We start from the raw sequence: 17,996 nt of genomic DNA on the forward strand, positions 1-17,996 counted from the left end.
GTGCGAGCAAGGAGGCCTACAAACCTGACTCAGTTACACCAGCTCTGTCAGGAGGAATGGGCCAAAATTCACCCAACCTATTGTGGGAAGCTTGTGGAAGGCTACCTGAAACGTTTGACCCAAGTTAAACAATTTATAGGCAATGCTACCAAATACTAATTGAGTGTATGTAAACTTCTGATCCACTGGGAATGTGATGAAAGAAATAAAAGCTGAAATAAATCATTCTCTCTACTATTATTCTGACAATACACATTCTTAAAATAAAGTGGTGATCATAACTGACCTAAAACAGGGAATCTTTACTAGGATTAAATGTCAGGAATTTTTAAATGTGTTTGGCTAAGGTGTATGTAAACTTCCGACTTCAACTGTATATACATTTTACAGACCCCGTATGTTTTACACTGGTTATCTTGTTATTAGTCCCACCCTTCAGCTCCATTCAACCCTCCCATCTGTCTCTTAACACCATCCATTTTGGATTTCTATTTGCCATATATTTTTCAACTGTGCTGTGATGCTTCACAAAAGTACTGAACCTTTCTATTCTCATAGCTTCTACAGATTGTAAATTTAAAGAAACATTTTTGCTAAAAGAATTATTATATTATTGATTGATTGATTGACTATGGCTTTTCAAATCACCCAGTATTGCTATCTGCAGCATTAGTTCTAGGCAAATGTTGCAATTCTTCAGTCATTCCTGGACCTGTTTCCAAAAACGAGCTACATATGGACAGTATCAAAATAAATGATCTAATGACTCTGCCTCCTCACAGCAAAATCTGCAGAGCTGGGATGATTGTATCCCCCACATATATATAACGTTCTATTGGTTGCAAGAATTTTGTATAGTAATTTAAATGGAAAAATTTGAAGTTTTGATCCGGCATTGTTTTGCGTGTCAATTCATAAACCATGTGCCATGGAGTGGGTACATCGAAAATCTCTTCCCAACTATTTTGCAATTTATATGGCACAGCTGTCAATTTTTTGGTCCTTAGATGAAATTGGTATGTTTTCCTTTGTCACACTTTTCTTCAACCATTTATGTTTTTTAATCCAGGGCCGACAGACAAGTTCCTTACTTTTTACCCTTCTACTTGCCTCTTCCATTTTTTGTGGTAATGCTGCAATTAGTTGGTTGCAATTTTGGGCAGAGCAGACATTTCCATATGTCTGTGTTAGCTGCATGTGTGACGTAACTCCACCAGTCCTATTTATGATATCATTCACTAAAATTATACCTTTTTTAAACATTTCATCGAAAAATACATTTTTTTAAATCAATTAGTATATTTGAGTTTAACCACAATATTTGTTGTATTATTTGTTCTGTCTTTTCAGGTGGATTAAACTGGAATTGCAACCAACTTTCTAAGGAGGCTTGTTTAAAAAATAACAATATTTTGGAGATTATTTCCTTTTCAAACAACCCGAAAGTGAGCCGTTGTAATCTGAATAAAGGGAAAAAGGCCATTCTTGAACATGGGATGAGACATTCCTACCAATTTACTAGAGAACCAGTTTGGATTTAAGTATAACTTTTGTATGACTGATGCCTATAGTGAGAGGTCTAATGCTTTGATATTTAATAATTTCTGCCCTCCGAATTCATATTCGTTATATAGGCCCTTTTCATTTTGTCTGGCTTGCCATTCCAAATAAAATGGAATATTTTTTGTTCATATAATTTAAAAAGCAGGTCACTAGGTGTAGGCAAAACCATAAGCAAATAGGTTAACTGATATGACTAAAGAGTTAATCAGGGTGATTTTTCCACAAATAGACAGGTGTTTTCCTTTCCATGGTAGCAAGATCTAATCTATTTTTGCTAACTTTCTATAAACATTTATTGGAGTGAGATCATTTCTTTCTTTTGGGATTTGTATACCGAGTATGTCCACATCCCCGTCAGACCATTTTATTGGTAAACTACACGGTAATGTAAAATTAGCATTTTTTTGTGATCCAATACATAATACTTATCATAATTTGGTTTTAATCCAGAGAGGTTAGCAAAAGTATCTGGATCCTCTAGGAGGCCGTGGAGGGATTCTAATTGTGGTTTTAAAAGAAAACATGAATCATCAGCGTACAATGACACCTTTGTTTTTAAGCCACGGATTTCTAATCCCTTAATATTATTGTTTGATCTAATTTTAACAGCTAACATTTTGATGGGAATAATAAATAGATATGCCAATAGTGGACAACCTTGTTTTACTCCTCTAGACAGTTTAAAACCTTCTGAGATGTAGCCATTATTTACTATTTTACACCTAGGATTACTATACATAACTTTAACTCATTTTATAAGAGATTCCCCAAAATTGAAATGGTCTAGGCATTTATATCTAAACTCCAGTTGTACTTTATCAAAATACTTTTCAAAATCAGCTATGAAAACCAGGCCTGGTGTCCTCGATATTTCATGTATTCTATTGTTTCCAGTCTTATATTATCTCCAATGTATCGTCCATGTAAAAAATCTGTCTGATTAGGATGAATAATATCTGACAATACTTTTTTAATTCTATGCCCCAAGCATTTATCTAGGATTTTTGCATCACAACACTGAAGTGTAAGAGGCCTCCAATTTTTTAAATGAACTGGATCTTTATATATACCACTTGGGTCCTGTTTCAGTAGTAATATCAGACCTTCTTGTTGCGTGTCCGATAATCTACCATTTATATAGGAGGGGTTAAAACATGCCAATAATGGTCTTCTGAGTATATCAAAAAAGGTTTGGTATACTTCCACTGGTATGCCATACAGCCTGGAGTTTTCCCAGCCTTGAAGGCTTTAATTGCATCAAGAAGTTCCTCCTCTGTAATTTGGCTTTAACATGAGTCTTTCTGTACAGATGTTAATTTTACATTATTTTTAGGAAAAAAACAGAAACAATTAGTGGAGATGGAGGAGACTGAAATGAAAACATATTCTTAAAGTACTTTACTTCCTCTTTCAAAATATCATTCGGTGAATCATGCGTGACTCCATCATTTGTAACAAGTTTCAATTTTTGGTAGCATTTGTATATTGAAGATTGAAAAAGAATTTGGTGCATTTTTCCCCATATTCCATCCAGGTCGCTCTATTTTTATAATATATTACACTGGATCTTTCTTGAATAAGTTCCTCCATTTCTTTTTGTTTTTCCTCTGACTTATTCTGTGCCTCTATGGTACAGTTTTTATTGCGATCCAACTGTACTGTTAGTCATTCAATTTCCTTTGTTAATATGGACTCTTTTGATCTGAATTGCTTTTGTTTTATAGAGGGGGACTGAATTGCATGGCCTCTAAAGGCACATTTAAAAGTGTCCCATACAATAAGGGGATCTGCTGTACCTATGTTATGTCTGAAAAAGTCAGTTATAAATTCTTCTGTCCTAGTTATAAACAATTTATCATCTAGTAGGCTTTGATTACATTTCCAATATCCTCGCCCACGTGGAAATTCTGTAAGAGCAATATATATGCCAATTATGTGATCATCCGACTGCATTCTGTCCCCTATCAACACTTTATCTTTTGGTGCCAGAGAGAATGACATAAGAAAGTAATCAAAACGACTATCTTGATTAAGCCTCCGCCATGTATATCTCACTAGGTCGGGGTATTTAAGCCTCCATATATACACTAATTCCAATATATCCATGACATTCATGATTTCCTTAAGTGCCTGATAGTTTGTAGTGTGATTTCCTTTAGTGTCCATAGAGGTATTTAAGACCATATTAAAATCTCCCACCACAACAATAGAGTCTAGTGTTGCTTGTAGAGTTGATAAATTCTTATATATATTTTTTTTTTCAAAGAAGCTTGGATCATCATTATTTGGACCGTATAGGTTAATAAGCCATATCTGTTTATTGTCCAATAACATATTTAAAATAATCCATCTACCTTGAGGATCTGTTTGGACAATTTGTACATTTGGATCAAAATTACTGTCAGACGATTGCTAGGAGTGGTGGTAGGAGTCAGGCGCAGAGAGCAGAGGTACGGAACTGTGTGTTTATTTTAATCAAAAACACAACACGAACAACGCCAACACAAAAGGCGTGGAAAAAATGCCAAGTGCCCAAAACAGGTGCACAGCCAGCCTACAATATCACAGTCGTAAATCGCCAGCACATCCAATGAAAAAAACACAACCTGACGCTAAGATAATCCCGCACAACCAGGCTTAAATAACCAAAATCAAAAGACAAATGAGGAACAGGTGCAAACAATAAGACAAACCAAACGAAAAGGAAAAAAGGATCAGCGGCGGCTAGTAGGTCGGTGACGACGACCGCCGAGCGCCGCCCGAGCAGGCAGGGGAGCCACCTTCGGTGGGATTCGTGACAATTACTGTTAATTAATACCATCACCCCTTTTGAATTTCTTTGCCCATGGGAGAAATATATTTCGTCCCCCCAGTCCTTTTTCCACAAAACTTCCTCTAAAATTTTTGAATGAGTTTCCTGTAAACAATAGATATTATATTCCTTCTCTTTTAGCCAGGTAAATACTGATCGTCTTTTCTTATTATCTCCTAAGCCATTACAATTATAATTGGCAATACTTATTTTACCACTTACCATAAAGAGACACAAGTTTCAATTCTATTTATTAAAATATGTTTGTAAACGCACCGTTAAAATGTTACATGATGATTGAGTGTCTATATAGCTGTATCATGATATTTGCATTGCTACTAAGTAAACCTCCAATTGGTCCCCACTATTCCACCCGCTAAAACCCCTCCTCATCCCGAGTTGGGTTGTCATCCCAATGCCGGCAGACCACCCCCGACCCCTCGGATCCCATAGCCCTGAAGAGACGAGGATCCATCCTTCAAAAAGAGTGCCACTCACAGAACAGAAGTAGATCAACCTCCAAATGCATTTCCATCGCCCTCACCTCGATTTGTATTATATATAGCCATCAAAAAATATATATTTAAAAAATCCTGTTTATCTTATTTTCCATAATTATCTATTAATATTTGCAGTAATGTAGGCAATTTCACCAATCTTGCCATTACCAAAATTACATTATTGCAAGCAATTACTATATTAGCAAACAATTATTGTGAATCATCCTATATTGTCCCTAACATCTTTTACTCTCAACAGTTGTGGGATACACACATACACCCACACACTCATACACACTCAACCCCTTTCCCCCACACAACCATAGGCTCACATTCTCAACAGTTGCACCATCCCAGAGCCCAACTCAAAAAGGTCTTGATTTACGAATGCATATACAGTTGCAGCTGTATGAGAAGGCCTGCAAAACTGTGCAAAAAATTGGGCAGAAATGGGGAGATTTTTATTAACCATTGTCACATCCTAGATGATGGAGGTCAGATGTACCCCTTTCCCCTGAAACACCCACAACACGGTCCCCCCGTATTGACCATATTCCCACGCATCTCCATGCAGTCAGACTTTTGATTTTGTGCCACCAGGGCCACAATAATATACCCCCTCTCTGAATGTTCAAGTGTGACCCCCTCCCCATGGGTTACTGCAGCTAGTTTTGCCAGCACTGCCACTGCCTGGGTGGGGACACCCCACTTGAATCCCCACCGGCTAGGTACAAGGTCGTCAAGGTTCTCATTAGCAGCTTTGAGAATTTCCTTGTACAGTATGCACTCCCTTTAGGGGGCTTTGGCTTGCAGGACCAACCCTGCCAAGCAGGCTCAGAATCTTGAGGGGGCAGTGCTGCTCTAGGTCTCTGACCGCATTTTGGCTGCGTACAGACCGCTTACAGCAGGCCCATAAAACAGTTAGGGACTTCTTAGTATCTGGGTCATTCAGGTGGGTGTCTAGGGTATAGAGTTGTGGACCGTTCCGTCAATATAGGATCATAAATAAATAAATGATATGTATAATTCATTAAAAAAAATGTAGTTCCCCATGATAGGACAATAAATAAATTAAATGTACAATTTATTTTAAAACACTGTTCCACCATCATAGGACAATAAATAAATAAATAAATAGATGTATAATTCATTATAAAAAAAGTATATCCATCATCTGAACAACATTGAAAGTTCTCTCACAACCACTGCTCACAGCAATACATTGGTTCTGGGATATGCAACCATTTCCTTTCTCACTCAACGCCACACTTTCCCAAACACCAACAAAACACACACCACACCATCCACGCATACTGTGCCTTCTGTTTACTGAGTTTTTATCTTCACCATGTTGAATTAGTGCTTTTGTGTCCCAATTAGTTATATTTGAAGATATATAGAAAAGCTATATTTTTTGTTGTATTAGTACAATCCATAACCAAGCTAGAATTGTGTGTTTCATTATTTTCCTCATCTATAAGAACTTTGTAATTTTTAAAATAGCCATGGAGTAGTCTTTGTGTCTCTGAACAACTGGTTATCAATATATAGTTTATCGACGACGAGAGCTACTCGTTTCCCTTTTAATCTATTTTCCTTACCCTGGCTGACTGGTTGATCAAACCCTTTTAACTTTTAACTTTAACTATTAAATCCTAATATTAGCTTACATATTCACCCTATTAATTCCTAATTTTGGCTTTGTTGCTTCTCCATTCCACTTCTGTGACCAACACACTGAATAACTCACAGTTGTGAAACTGAACTGCAGCCAGCCTGTGGGGGGTGGTACTGGAACATGTTCTGGGATTCCTCCCACCGGCACATCCACGTTAGGGTCATTGTGACAGAGGTGGTGGTGGTGGCGGTATCTGACTTCCAGAAGTCAGATAAGTGGCAAAAGCCTATAACACTGTCCAGTGCCATCACACCTATGTTACCTTTCTGTCTGTGCTGTCCCTATGTTGAGACAGAAAAAAAGTGTGATTGAATAAAGTTCTCCTTGTTAGGACTACTGTCTCTGATGTGAGTGTTGCCCCGACTGGGACTCAGTCTTTCCCTGTCACCTCCTCCATCACCCTTCACTGATATCCCCATCAACACAGGACCACCCAAAACCAGGTGACCCCTGAAATTTTAAAGCCCGCAGAATTGAATCAACAGCTTCCGTATAATGTTTTTATGATTACGTTTTTTTTTTTTTTTTTTTTCTACTGCATCATTGATTGTATGTTGTTTTACTCCATGTGTAACTCTGTGTTTTTGTATGTTGTCGAACTGCTTTGCTTTATCTTGGCCAGGTCGCAATTGTAAATGAGAACTTGTTCTCAACTTGCCTACCTGGTTAAATAAAGGTGAAATAAATAAAATAAATAAATAAATAAAGTGCTGTGAATAAAACTCTGATATGGTTCTGCCCTGGTGTCCTTCAGGTTTCAGATTAACTTTACAGAATATGACTGCGACAGGAATGATGTGTGCTGGCCCCAGCTGGCTTTCCCCCTCACCAGGTATTACACAGGTGAGACTCTGCTGTCCCAAGATGTGACAAGTGAAATGTTATAAATAGATGATGGCAGTAGGATTAAAGCTTTCCCTCCACCCTTCTACCTCCAGGTGAGTTGTATTTTGTCTCTGGCCAAGGGCCTTATCCTGGTGTTTGTCTTCATCGCTGCCTCCATTCTTGGGACTCGATGGAAACAGATCCGACAGGCAAGGAGAAGTGCTTTTCTCTAAACCCAGGTATCTTAGAAAGAGTGAAGTAATAATCAGACAAATTAACATGCACTAACTCTTGAGGCTTGAATCTGCTTGATCCTGCTGTTTGAAAAATAATGTCTGAACATTGTTATTGATGTAATGAAGTCATTTTCAGGTGGTAAGCTTGAACAGTTTCAGCAGGTTTTCATGGTTTATAACAATGTCAATTATCAAGTTGATTGTATTTTGATATTTTTAAAGATATTTTTTTACCTTTTGGAAAATCAAATTTTTGATTAACTTGAAATGTGAATCTGGCCTGGGACAAAGATTGTCTATTATATTTATGAGATATTCGAGTGAACGCTCTAACAATGGAAGAGGTGAGATCAGGTGGGACCATTCTAACCAATGAGAGAGCAGATACGAGTGTGAACAACAGGCATAGAGATAGATAGAGGACTCATTTTTGTATCTGAGCTTTCTAGCATCTGCGATGGCATGGACAGTGCCATGGACAGTGCCATTGAAGCCATCTCCATTTTGTAGTAGTCCATTTCCTTCTTCATCGGCTGATTGCTCCCTACTCATAGCAATCCCCACATAGTTGGCTACTTTATTTTAAAGTAGTACATTTTCTCTTATGACCGAAAATAACTTCTGGACATCAGGACTGCGATTACTCACCATGGACTGGCAGAATCCTTTTTTTCCTTTAACGAGTCTGACGAGCCCAACGCGAACGATATACTGCTTTCTCGGGAACAGGCCCAGATCCCTAGGATTTGCGTGAAGAGGAGGTGGAAAAAAAGGGTCCAGAGGGCGGCCTGCCTTCTGAGAATTTGTAAGCGATCGAATAAACCCCCACTTCCTTCTATTCTGCTAGCAAACGTGCAATCTTCGGAGGATAAAATCGATGACCTTCGCGGAAGATTAAACTACCAACGGGACATTCAAAACTGTAATATCTTATGCTTCACGGAGTCGTGGCTGAACGACGATATTATCAACATGCAGCTGGTTGGTTATACTCTGTACCGGCAGGATAGAACAGCAGCGTCTTGTAAGACAAGGGGCGGCTGACTATGTATTTTTGTAAATAACAGCTGGTGCAAGATTTGTAAGGAAGTCTCGAGCTATTGCTTGCCTGAGGTAGAGTATCTCATGATAAGCTGTAGACCACTCTATCTACCTAGAGAGTTTTCATCTGTATTTTTCGTAGCTGTTGACAGCATTGAATGAGCTGTATTCCGCCATAAGAAAACAAGGAAACGCTCACCCAGAGGCTGCGCTCCTAGTAGCCGGGGGCTTTACTGCAGGGAAACTTAAATCCGTTTTACCAAATTTCTATCAGCATGGTAAATGTGCAACCAGAGGGAAAAAAACTCTAGACCACCTTTACTCCACACACAGAGACGCATACAAAGCTCTCCCTCACCCTCCATTTGGCAAATCTGACCATAATTCTATCCTGCTGATTCCTGCTTACAAGCAAAAATTAAAGCAGGAAGCACCAGTGACTAGATCAATAAAAAAGTGGTCAGATGAAGAAGATGCTAAGCTACAGGACTGTTAGTACAGACTGGAATATGTTCCGGGATTCCTTCGATGGCATTGAGGAGTACACCACATCAGTCATTGCCTTCATCAATAAGTGCATCGATGACGTCGTCCCCATAGGGAGAGTACGTACATACACCAACCAGAAGCCATGGATTACAGGCAACATTCGCACTGAGCTAAAGGCTAGAGCTGCCGCTTTCAAGGAGCGGGACTCTAACCCTTGAAGCTTATAAGAAATCCCGCTATTCCCTCCGACAAACCATCAAACAGGCAAAGCGTCAATACAGGACTAAGATCGAATCGTACTTCACCGGCTCTGACGCTCGTCGGATGTGGCAGGGCTTGCAAACCATTACACACTACAAAGCGAAGCACAGCCGAGAGCTGCCCAGTGACACGAGCCTACCAGATGAGCTAAACTACTTCTATGCTCGCTTCGAGGCAAATAACACTGAAACATGCATGAGAGCACCAGCTGTTCCGGAAGACCTTTAAACAGGTCAGCATTCACAAGGCCGCAGGGCCAGATGGATTACCAGGACTTGTACTGCAAGCATGCGCTGACCAACTGACTAGTGTCTTCATTGACATTTTCAACCTCTCCCTGACCAAATCTGTAATACCAACATGTTTTAAGCAGACCACTATAGTCCCCGTGCCCAAGAACATTAAGGTAACCTGCCTAAATGACTACCGACCCGTAGCACTGACGTCTGTAGCCATGAAGTGCTTTGAAAGGCTGATCATGGCTCACATTAACACCATTATCCTAGAAACCCTAGACCCACTCCAATTTGCATACCGCCCCAACAGATCCACAGATGATGCAATCTCTATTGCACACCACACTGCCCTTTCCCACCTGGACAAAAGGAACACCTATGTGAGAATGCTATTCATTGACTACAGCTCAACGTTCAACCCTGGGACTAAACACCTCCCTCTGCAACTCTATCCTGGACTTCGATGGGCCACCCCCAGGTGGTAAGGGTAGGTAACAACACATCCGCAACGCTGATCCTCAACACAGGGGCCACTCAAATTGTTTTTGTCCCGTACACATATTTTGCAGATGTTATCGCGGGTGAAGTGAAATGCTTATGTTCCTAGCTCCAAAAGAACAGTAACCTAACAATACACGCAAATCCCCAAAATAAATAAATTAAGACTATGTACATAGGGCAGCAGTCTCTAAGGGTGCTAGGTTGAGTACTGGGTGGTAGCCGGCTAGTTACTGACTAAAGTTCAATGCAGAGTACTGGGCGGAGGCCAGGAAGTGGTGACTATTTAAGTCTGAAAGCCTGGAGATAAAAGCTGTTTTTCAGTCTCTGGCCCAGATTTGATGCACCTGTAATGTCTCCACCTTCTACATGGTAGCGGGGTGAACAGGCCATGGCTCAGGTGGCTGAGGTCCTTGATGATCTTACTGGCCTTCCTGTGACATCGGGTGCTGTAGATGTCCTGGAGGGCAGGCAGTGTGACCCCGGTGATGCATTGGGCTGACCGCACCCCTCTCTGGAGAGCCCTGCAGTTGCGAACGGTGCAGTTGCCATACCAGGCAGTATTACAGCCCGACAGGATACTCTCAATGGTGCATCTGTAGAAGTTTGTGAGGTTCTTAGGGGCCAAGACTGAGGTTGAAGAGGCGCTGCGTTCACCACACTGTGTGGATGGACCATTTCAGGTTGTCAGTGATGTGCACACTGAGGATTCCGTTGGTGTCCGTTAGTAGTGTTTTCTTTGCAGCAATTCGACCATGAAGGCCTGATTGACACAGTCTCCTCTGAACAGTTGATGTTGAGATGTGTCTGTTACTTGTATACTCTGTGAAGCATTTATTTGGGCTGCAATTTCTGAGGCTGGTAACTCTAATGAACTCCGCGTCTTCCTTTCCTGTGGCGGTCCTCATGAGAGACAGTTTCATCAAAGCGCTTGAGATTTTCCGGATTGACTGACCTTCATGTCTTAAAGTAATGGTGGACTGCCGTTTCTCTTTGCTTATTTGAGCTGTTCTTGCCATAATATGGACTTGGTCTTTTACCAAATAGGGCTATCTGCTGTATACCACCCCTACCTTGTCACAACACAACTGATTGGCTCAAACACATTAAGAAGGAAAGAATTTCCACAAATTAACTTTTAACAAGGCACACCTGTTAATTGAAATGCATTCCAGGTCACGACCTCATGAAGCTGGTTGAGAGAATGTCAAGAGTATTTAACCTTTATTTATCTAGGCAAGTCGGTTAAGAACAAATTCTTATTTTACAATGACTGTCTACCCCCGACCAAACCTTCCCCTTACCCGGACGACGCTGGGCCAATTGTGCACCGCCCTATGGGACTCCCGATCACAGCCGGTTGTGATACAGCCCAGGATCAAACCAGGGTCTGTAGTGACGCCTCTAGCACTGAGATGCAGTGCCTTAGACCGCTGCGCCACTCGGGAGCTAAGACAAAGGGTGACTACTTTGAAGAATCTCAAATATAAAAATATATTTTGATTTGTTTAACACTTTTTTGGTTACTACATGATTCCATGTGTTATTTCATTGTTTTGATGTCTTCACTATTATTCTACAATGTAGAAAATAATATAAATAAAGAAAAACCCTTGAATGAGTAGGTGTGTCCAAACTTTTGACTGGTACTGTATGCTCCAGTAAGGTTGGCTTCTTACCGTTCATAGCAATGGTTATCAACTGTACTGCAGAAATGGAACGTAAATCACAGAAAATATATGTTGTGGTGCCAGCTGCAGAGATGTATTTGGGCGTACGAGATTTGACTTCAGAAGAGTTACAGGCAGGGGCGGAAATCCCGGGGGGGACGGGGGGGACACGACCCCCCCATCCTGGGAAAAATATGATTTGTCCCCCCCAATATATCACTGAAACATAACTATGTAATTTAAATAATATTAATAATATGCAATGAAAGCAATTGTGCTGATTATAGACACTTAATAGCGCTTTTTTTAAGTTTCAAAAGATTGCAACTGCCAGTTCCTTAGCTTGCTAGGTAACAGAGAGGTCGTATCTACTGTCTGAAAGGCACTCAATGCACGTAACTGACGTGAGGTTAATCCAGTCAATCGCGCACACACACTAGCTGAATATGCAGAGCTAGCGCGCAAATATTAACTATTAAGCTAGCTAGTGCCTATTCCATTTATGTGGCGTCGTCAAAGATGGAATCAGCATGCAGATGATGTAAGTTAGTGCTTCAAAGTCCCTGTGATAAGGTTAGCGATAAACTGAAATCCAAACTTCTACCATTGTCTTAAATATATTTAATGGTCTCGTTGCAAAAGCTAAATTGTCGCAAGTGAACTTATATTTATTTATTTTATTTCACCTTTATTTAACCCGGGTAGCAAAGATTATAGCAAACACCACTGAAACTGAATTGGTGCTCGCTAGCTTTGCAAATTCAGCTATTGTTGGAAGCCAGCCAATATGAAACAAACTATTAAAATTACAAAAGGTTGCAGCATATGTTGTGTAAATGGTGAACTCATACAGCTGTCAACTCATGTCATTTTAATCCGTTTCACATTTGCTAGCTACCTTTTAGATCGAAGCCCAAATAGAATGATTGAAGATGATAGAAGCCCATTTCCTACTGTAAATAACCTACACACTGTGTGTGTGTGTAGCCTGCCAGCCAGGTAGAAAAATGGCAGAAAAATAAAAGACGGACATCAGAGTATTTTTCAATACACCAAAACGCATAGTAAGAACCCTAGTAGCCTAATATCTCAAAGACTAGTTGATAAAATGTTCATAAGAAAGAAATGAAATTCTAATGGAAATGTTTCACAATGATGTCATTAGGCAGAGCAGGCAACAGATGGCACACAGACAGCAGAGTTGGGGACAGACTGGCAGAGACAGGGAGTCTCAGGTAAGTTTGTTGAGTCTTTGTTTGGCAACATTATGAAAGGTTCTCAATTTTTTTTACTTGTAAAATAGGAACATAATTGGAAAATGCCATGGATACCCCCACTCTCAACTTAAACTGGTGACTGAACTAAGATTTGTTAAAGGCAATGGTATTGCTGTTGTGATTAGTTGTGTAGTTTTGGGTACCGGTAGTTAGGAGTACGGCAAACACCTTATTTCTTTGGTTCCTCAATATACATTTACCATATTACAATGTAGGCTATGTGTTACAGCACTACTTTTGATGTCCCCCTCAGGTATTGCTCATGAGAAAATGTCATGTAATTGTCCCCTCCAAAGTTGATATCAGATTTTCGCCAATGGTTAGTGTTGAGTGGTGGTGTCCAGTCCTCCCAGGCCACTGGCATGGTGCAGGAGCAGATAGGGTCAAAGTAGTGGAATGGGGTAGTGGGTTTTCAATGACTGTAGAGTTAGTTGGTAGGGTGTTTTTTTTATAATATTGTTTTTGAGTTTTGTTTTGAGTTTTTCCTTTTACAAAGTATAATGGGTTTATATTATAGTCCAGTTGAAGGCGGTAATGCAATATATTGGATGCCAACCGCCGTTAAACTCCAAAGAAGAAGAAGAAGACTTGCGGAGTTGGATGATGGTTGGGTCAAGTCGGAGCTCCTTCCCTCCCCCCGAGTTACCAGTCGTCTTGAACGCACTGAAGTCGGAGATTTCCGAGTTGTTCTGAACGTGGCATAGCTTGCATACAAGCTCCATATGAATGGGCGCATGAGTATTTAAAGCAAGTTTTTATTTATTGAAGTTTCAAGTTTAAAATGTGCTTATAGTAATAGTTATCTACCGGAACGTTTCTACTGTCAGAAGCTAGCTAACGTTACCACAACTTGACTGAGAAGAGAGTTTACGGAACCATCTAACGCTAGCTAGTGACAGAGTGGACCTTCTGGTTCGCTAAATCGATAGCCACGTTAATATGGTTACAGCAAGATGACTTCGACAGGAACTTCTTGAGACTCACTGGACTGGAGACGTGTCACTGATGGGCCAATGATTGACACGGTGTTGAAGTGAATGCACCGGTTGTTTGCTAGCCAGCCAGCTAGCTGCTAGCTTGCTTGCCTGCTAGCTAGCTACTTCTAAGACGCCGGAGCTCACCGGTGAGATTGTTCGTCCGCTAAGCCTACCCAGGGAAGTGGTTTGGGTTCGTGACTAAGATTGGCTGTAGCTGAAACTAGCAAGCCGGTTGTATTGTGTGAGGAGAAGAGCAGGCTGTCAAGATGGGCTCGTTGTTCCGAAGTGAAGAGATGTGTTTGACCCAGCTGTTTCTGCAGTCTGGATCAGCATACGACTGCATCAGCGAACTGGGAGAAATGGGTATCGTGGAATTCAGAGACGTAAGTATTAATCCCCAAATAAACTGTCATCTAACTAGAACAGCTGTATTAAAACAAATTGAAAAGTTATTCTCTCTTTGGTGCTGTTGTATTGTGAGCTGTCACTGTCAGACATGAGCAGGAATGTAGAATGTTGCCCATGGGTTTCCCTAACATAAGATCTGACACAAGATGGCTTATATAACAAGTAAAGTCTAACCATACTGAGTACAGTAGATTGTGCTTGCTTTACCGATGTTAACAGGTTCTTGTGAGGAGTCTGGACCAGTTTGATTTCATGGTGATATCTCAGTGTTGCAACTTGCCCTGTAGAGCAGTGGTACCAACCTTTCCTGAGTCAAGACCACTTTCTGAGTCAAAATTCAAGCAGAGATCTACTGCTCTGATTTTTTTTTTAAACAATAACCAATTAACAGTTCTGTAGTAATGAGGTTTTTGCATTAGGCTATAGGCCCAATACATTATCACTGCATATTGGCTATGCTAGAATTGTACTGGCGATGTTGTTCTCTGAAGATCATTTTTAAATTATTGAAACAATTTGCGGTATATGATCACACAGGTAATAGATAATTTGTTGTATTATTTGTGAGGCACAGCTAAGTAAGCATAATAATGTTATTTTCTTTTTTTTACTGGACTGATGGCTTGCATCTGATGGTCAGTCTGAGCGGAGGGAGGGGACAGTGTGAGGCTCTCCAACCCGACTCACTGTCCCACCGCCCTCCTTCCCTCAGCTGAGAAAAGGGGACACAGTCTTCCAGCTGATGTTACTCCTATGACCAGAGAAAGTGAAATATGCCTTGGTATTTAAAAATACACAAGTCGCTAATAATAACACAAGCTTATCAGAACACTTTGCTATACTCATTCATTGCAGCTGCAATGCTGGTGGCTTATAAAGGTGTTGAACAAAGTGTTGACAGTGCTGAATAACAATTGAAATATGAACTTACAAACAGTAGCTCTTTGCTGTATTCGTTGAGTCTCTAGTCATGGTTTTAAGCTTTGAAATCTCACAGTATCAACATTGCTGTACGTTCCAGGCTTCTTTTTACAGTCTATGGTTCGAGGAAACTTTGCAGACACGGTGATCTGAGCTATCTGATTGGACAGCGGTATGACTATAGGTGCACTTGATTTGCTCTCTGCCTGCCAGGTACGCAGAGTTCTACCTTCAGACACATGAAATGGTTCAAAATGGGAACTTTGACTTCCTGGTGCTAGGGCTGCTGAATCAAGTGTACCTACCGCTAACAGCGTGAAACGAATACAAAAAAATAGGAACGCAAATGGTGTTATCGTTGTCTTTTTAACAAATGTCTTGTGGTCGAGTAGAAATGCCTTGGAGAACGATCAGTGGATCGCGATCGACCGGTTGGTGACCACTGCTGTAGAGTATAATGTGGAATGTCGGTGATAATTTGAAAAATCCAGTCAATCTGCTCAGACAGGTGTGTGTTTGTGGTGAAAGTAACAATGTGGCTCTGCTCCTACTGTTTCAGCTCAACCCCAGCGTGAATCTATTCCAGCGGAAGTTTGTCACTGAGCTAAAAAGATGTGAGGAGATGGAGAGAATTTTAGGTAAGGATAAAACTGGTCGGTTTAATCTTTAATAAAAGTGATGATGGGCGTGATTCATTCACACCTAGTTACTGTGTAAATCCCAGTCTCCATGTCCACGGTAAAGTTATGAGATACACTGCTCTGGCCAATGAGTCTTGTCCAAGGCAGCCAAACTCAGGCTTAATTTGAGGCCAATGCTTGGAGATTAAATTTAGGTCCCCCAAAAAGCAAAGTACAAGGAGCGTTGGGGTGAGTTTCTCAGAAATGTGAGCTCCTGAGAGGAAAGGATAAGTGTGAGGCAGAGTACATTTGACTCTTGAGGACTTTCAACACTGCGCTGTCCTTAGCCCCGGGCTGTCCTTAGCCCCGGACAAAGGGTGTTTTCACATATAGTCCTCTTTAAAAGAACCAAGCTCAGTTCTCTTCAAAGTGAACTCTGGGGTAAAGAAAAAGAGAAGCAAAATAACTGTTCACTTTGTATTCACACTGCCCTTGCATTTGAATGAGGACTCAACTATTTTGCCAGTTCACTTCACCTATTTTGTGGACAGAGTCCTCTTTGCTTTCACATTGCTATGTTTAGAAAGGAACCAAGACCCTTTTTCTAACATGCACTCTGGGTTTTTACAAAGTGCATGCTAGATAACACTGCATTCTGAAAGTTTCAGACCCCATGACTTTTTCCACATTTTGTTACATTACAGCCTTATTCTAAAATGGATAAAATAAATTCCTCATCAGTCTACACACAATACCCCATAATGAAAAAGCGAAAAACAGTTTTATTTGTATTTTAGCAAATGTATTAAAAATGGAAATACCTTATTTACATAAATATTCAGACCCTTTGCTATGAGACTCGAAATTGAGCTCAGAAGCATCCTGTTTCCATTTATCATCTTTGAGATGTTTCTACAACTTGATCCACAGTCCACCTGTGGAAAATTATATTGATTGGACATGATTTGGAACGGCACACATGTTTATATAAAAAAAAAGTCCATGTCAGAGAAAAAACCAAGCCACGAGGTCGAAGGAATTGTCCGTATTGCTCCGAGACAGGATTGTGTTGAGGCACAGATCTGGGGAAGGGTACCAAAACATGTCTGCAGCATTGAAGGTCCCCAAAACACAGTGGCCTCTATCATTCTTAAATGGAAGTTTGGAACCATCAAGACTCTTCCTAGAGCTGGCCGCCCGGCCAAACTGCGCAATCGAGGGAGAAGGGCCTTGGGCAGGGGGGTGACCAAGAACCCAATGGTCACTCTGACAGAGCTCTAGAGTTCCTCTGGAGATGGGAGAATCTTCCAGAAGGAAAACCATCTCTACAGCACTCTACCAATCAGGCCTTTATGATAGTGGCCAGAAGTAAAAGGCACATGACAGCCCGCTTGGAGTTTGCCAAAAGGCACCTAAAGACTTTCAGACCATGAGAAACAAGATTCTTTGGTCTGATGAAACCAAGATTGAACTCTTTGGCCTGAATGCCAAGCGTCACGTCTGGAGGAAACCTGGCACCATCCCTAAGGTGAAGCATGGTGGTGTTAGCATCCTGTTGTAGGGATGTTTTTCAGCGGCAGGGACTGGGGGACTAGTTAGGATCGAGGGAAAGATAAACGGAGCAAAGTACAGAGAGATCCTTGATGAAAACCTGCTCCATAGCGCTCAGGACCTTAGACTGGGGCGAAGGTTCACCTTCCAACAGGACAACGACCCTAAGCACACAGCCAAGACAATGCAGGAGTGGCTTCGGGACAAGTCTCTGAGTGTCCCAGCCAGAGCCTGGACTTGAACCCGATCGAACATCTCTGGAGAGACCTGTAAATAGATGTGCAGCGATGCTCCTCTTCCAACCTGACAGGGCTTGAGAGCATCTTCAGAGAAGAATGGGAGAAACTCCCCAAATACAGGTGCGCCAAGCTTGTAGCGTCATACTCAAGAAGACTCGAGGCTGTAATCGCTGCCTAAGATGCTTCAACAAAGT

At 41.0% G+C, this 17,996-nt stretch overlaps 1 protein-coding gene across 4 annotated transcripts in view; it reads left to right on the forward strand.

The window, feature by feature from the left end:
• Positions 1–13,653: 13,653 nt before the first annotated feature.
• The window catches only part of LOC106584979 (V-type proton ATPase 116 kDa subunit a2), a 42,455-nt gene continuing 38,112 nt past the window's right edge, over positions 13,654–17,996 (forward strand). For 3 of the 4 annotated variants that reach the window (XM_014170681.2, XM_014170682.2, XM_014170683.2), the window contains exons 1-2: positions 13,654–14,446; positions 15,952–16,030. In XM_014170681.2, the coding sequence (XP_014026156.1) occupies positions 14,330–14,446; positions 15,952–16,030 (196 nt within the window). In that variant the 5' untranslated portion in view covers positions 13,654–14,329. The remainder of the gene's footprint in view (positions 14,447–15,951; positions 16,031–17,996) is intronic. The other variant, XM_014170680.2, reaches the window with a different exon arrangement.

The sequence above is a fragment of the Salmo salar genome, chromosome ssa24, assembly GCF_905237065.1.
Source record: "Salmo salar chromosome ssa24, Ssal_v3.1, whole genome shotgun sequence".
Lineage (NCBI taxonomy): Eukaryota > Metazoa > Chordata > Actinopteri > Salmoniformes > Salmonidae > Salmo > Salmo salar.